A 1,871-nucleotide genomic window follows, 5' to 3' on the forward strand; every position below is an offset into this window, starting at 1 on the left:
GGAATACATTGATTTTTGGTGGGGAATACATTGATTTTTGGTGGGAGGAATACATTGATTTTTGGTGGGGAATACATTGATTTTTTTCACAAAAAGGAGGAGAAGAAGATTCCAGCCCAGACACAACTTGTGAGTTTAAAACCTGAGTTGTGTCAGTAATTTGAACCATTTTACCTACACCAGGACAGGTAAACATGGAAATACATGGCTTTCCATCCTTGTAATCCAAGGATTTTCCTGCACTCCAGCAGGTGGAAATTTAGCAGAGAATTTTTACCAGGTACAGAAAGGTTTCACCCCTTTTAACTTGTGAATAACAGAAGGTTCTTTTGGGGGTTTTGTGTCTGGTTTTAAGTATAAAAATACCCCTTGAATGCCTCCTTTTCCTCCCTTCTCTCCCCTTTCCCAAATTCTGGATGGCTCATTTAGAGTTTTCCACAATCATTACTGGATTTCACAGAGGTTTCCCCCAAAATTTTGAATTATTGACACATAATTCCAAAGAGATTTCCTCCAAAATTTTGAATTATTGACACAAAATTTCCAAAGAGGTTTCCTCCAAAATTTTGAATTATTGACACACAAAATTTCCAAAACCACCACTGGATTTCACAGAATTTTCCCTAAATTTTGAATTATTGACACAAGATTTCCAAAACCACCAGTGGATTTCACAGAGGTTTCCCCCACAATTTTGAATTACTGACACATAAGATTTCCAAAGAGGTTCCCCCAAAATTTTGAATTATTGACACATAAGATTTCCAAAGAGATTTCCCCCAAAATTTTGAATTTTGAAAATTTTGAACCCTAACCCCTTTCCCAAATTCTTGATGGCTCATTTAGACTTTTCCAAACCCACCACTAAATTTCACAGAATTTTCCCCCACAATTTTGAATTACTGACACAAAGAGGTTTCCCCCAAAATTTTGACTTATTGACACATAAGATTTCCAAAGAGCTTTCCCCCAAAATTTTGGATTATTGACACATAAGATTTCCAAAGAGATTTTCCCAAAATTCTGAATTATTGACACACAAGATTTCCAAAAAGATTTCCCCAAAATCTTGAATTATCGACACACAAAACTTCCAAACCCACCCCTGGATTTCACAGAATTTTCCCCCGTAATTTTGAATTATTGACACAAATTTCACAGAATTTCCCCCCAAATCTTGACTTATCCACCAGGAATTTTCCAGAGCCCCCCCAGGATTGCAGAGCAGACGTTTCCTACCCTCTCCAGGTTTGGGGTCCCAGCCCAGCCTCTCCCCTATGGGTGAGAAGACGTCCCTGACGAAGGCCTGGATGTCCTCGTGGAAGTCTGTGTGGGACAGGAGGGTGGAGAGGATTCCCAGGTTACAGCTCAGGTCGCTCCACACGGTGTAATTGGGCTCGTTCACAAAAGCTTCCATGACTTTGAGAACCTCCACAGTGCTAATGATTCCAGCTCGGGCCTGGGAGAGGGAAAAAACATGGAATAATCGGATTTTCAGGCAGAATTAAAACACTGAAAAACTCATTGTTTTATTTATTTATTGCTTGTTACTTATTTATTATTTTATTTATTGGTTTTACACTCACCAAAATATGATTTAACCAAAAAGATTTAACCAAAGAGATTTAACCAAAGAGATTTAATCTTTGCTTTTTTTCTTAAATTGGGAGCATGAAAAAGTCATTTTTGCTTCCCATGGATTGGTACGAGCACAGCACTGCCAGGAAAATTTGGATTAATTGATTAATCAGGAGATCAACAGCTCCAAGCACAGAAAAATAACACCTGCTGGTATATCCAACCAGATAATTCAGATTTTTGTCAAATTTGGGACCAGTTCATTCAGATTTTTGTTAATTTGGGACCAGTTC

The 1,871-nt window shown here is 38.1% G+C and overlaps 1 protein-coding gene across 1 annotated transcript in view; it reads right to left on the bottom strand.

The window, feature by feature from the left end:
• Positions 1 to 1,871, bottom strand: part of LOC113975151 (puromycin-sensitive aminopeptidase) — a 32,684-nt gene that overhangs the window by 2,482 nt on the left and 28,331 nt on the right. Inside the window, exon 15 of the mRNA XM_027698891.1 lies at positions 1,240 to 1,468. Coding sequence (XP_027554692.1) covers positions 1,240 to 1,468 — 229 coding nt within the window. The remainder of the gene's footprint in view (positions 1 to 1,239; positions 1,469 to 1,871) is intronic.

This window comes from Neopelma chrysocephalum, unplaced genomic scaffold, assembly GCF_003984885.1.
Source record: "Neopelma chrysocephalum unplaced genomic scaffold, ASM398488v2 Primary Assembly neopelma1_134, whole genome shotgun sequence".
NCBI lineage: Eukaryota > Metazoa > Chordata > Aves > Passeriformes > Pipridae > Neopelma > Neopelma chrysocephalum.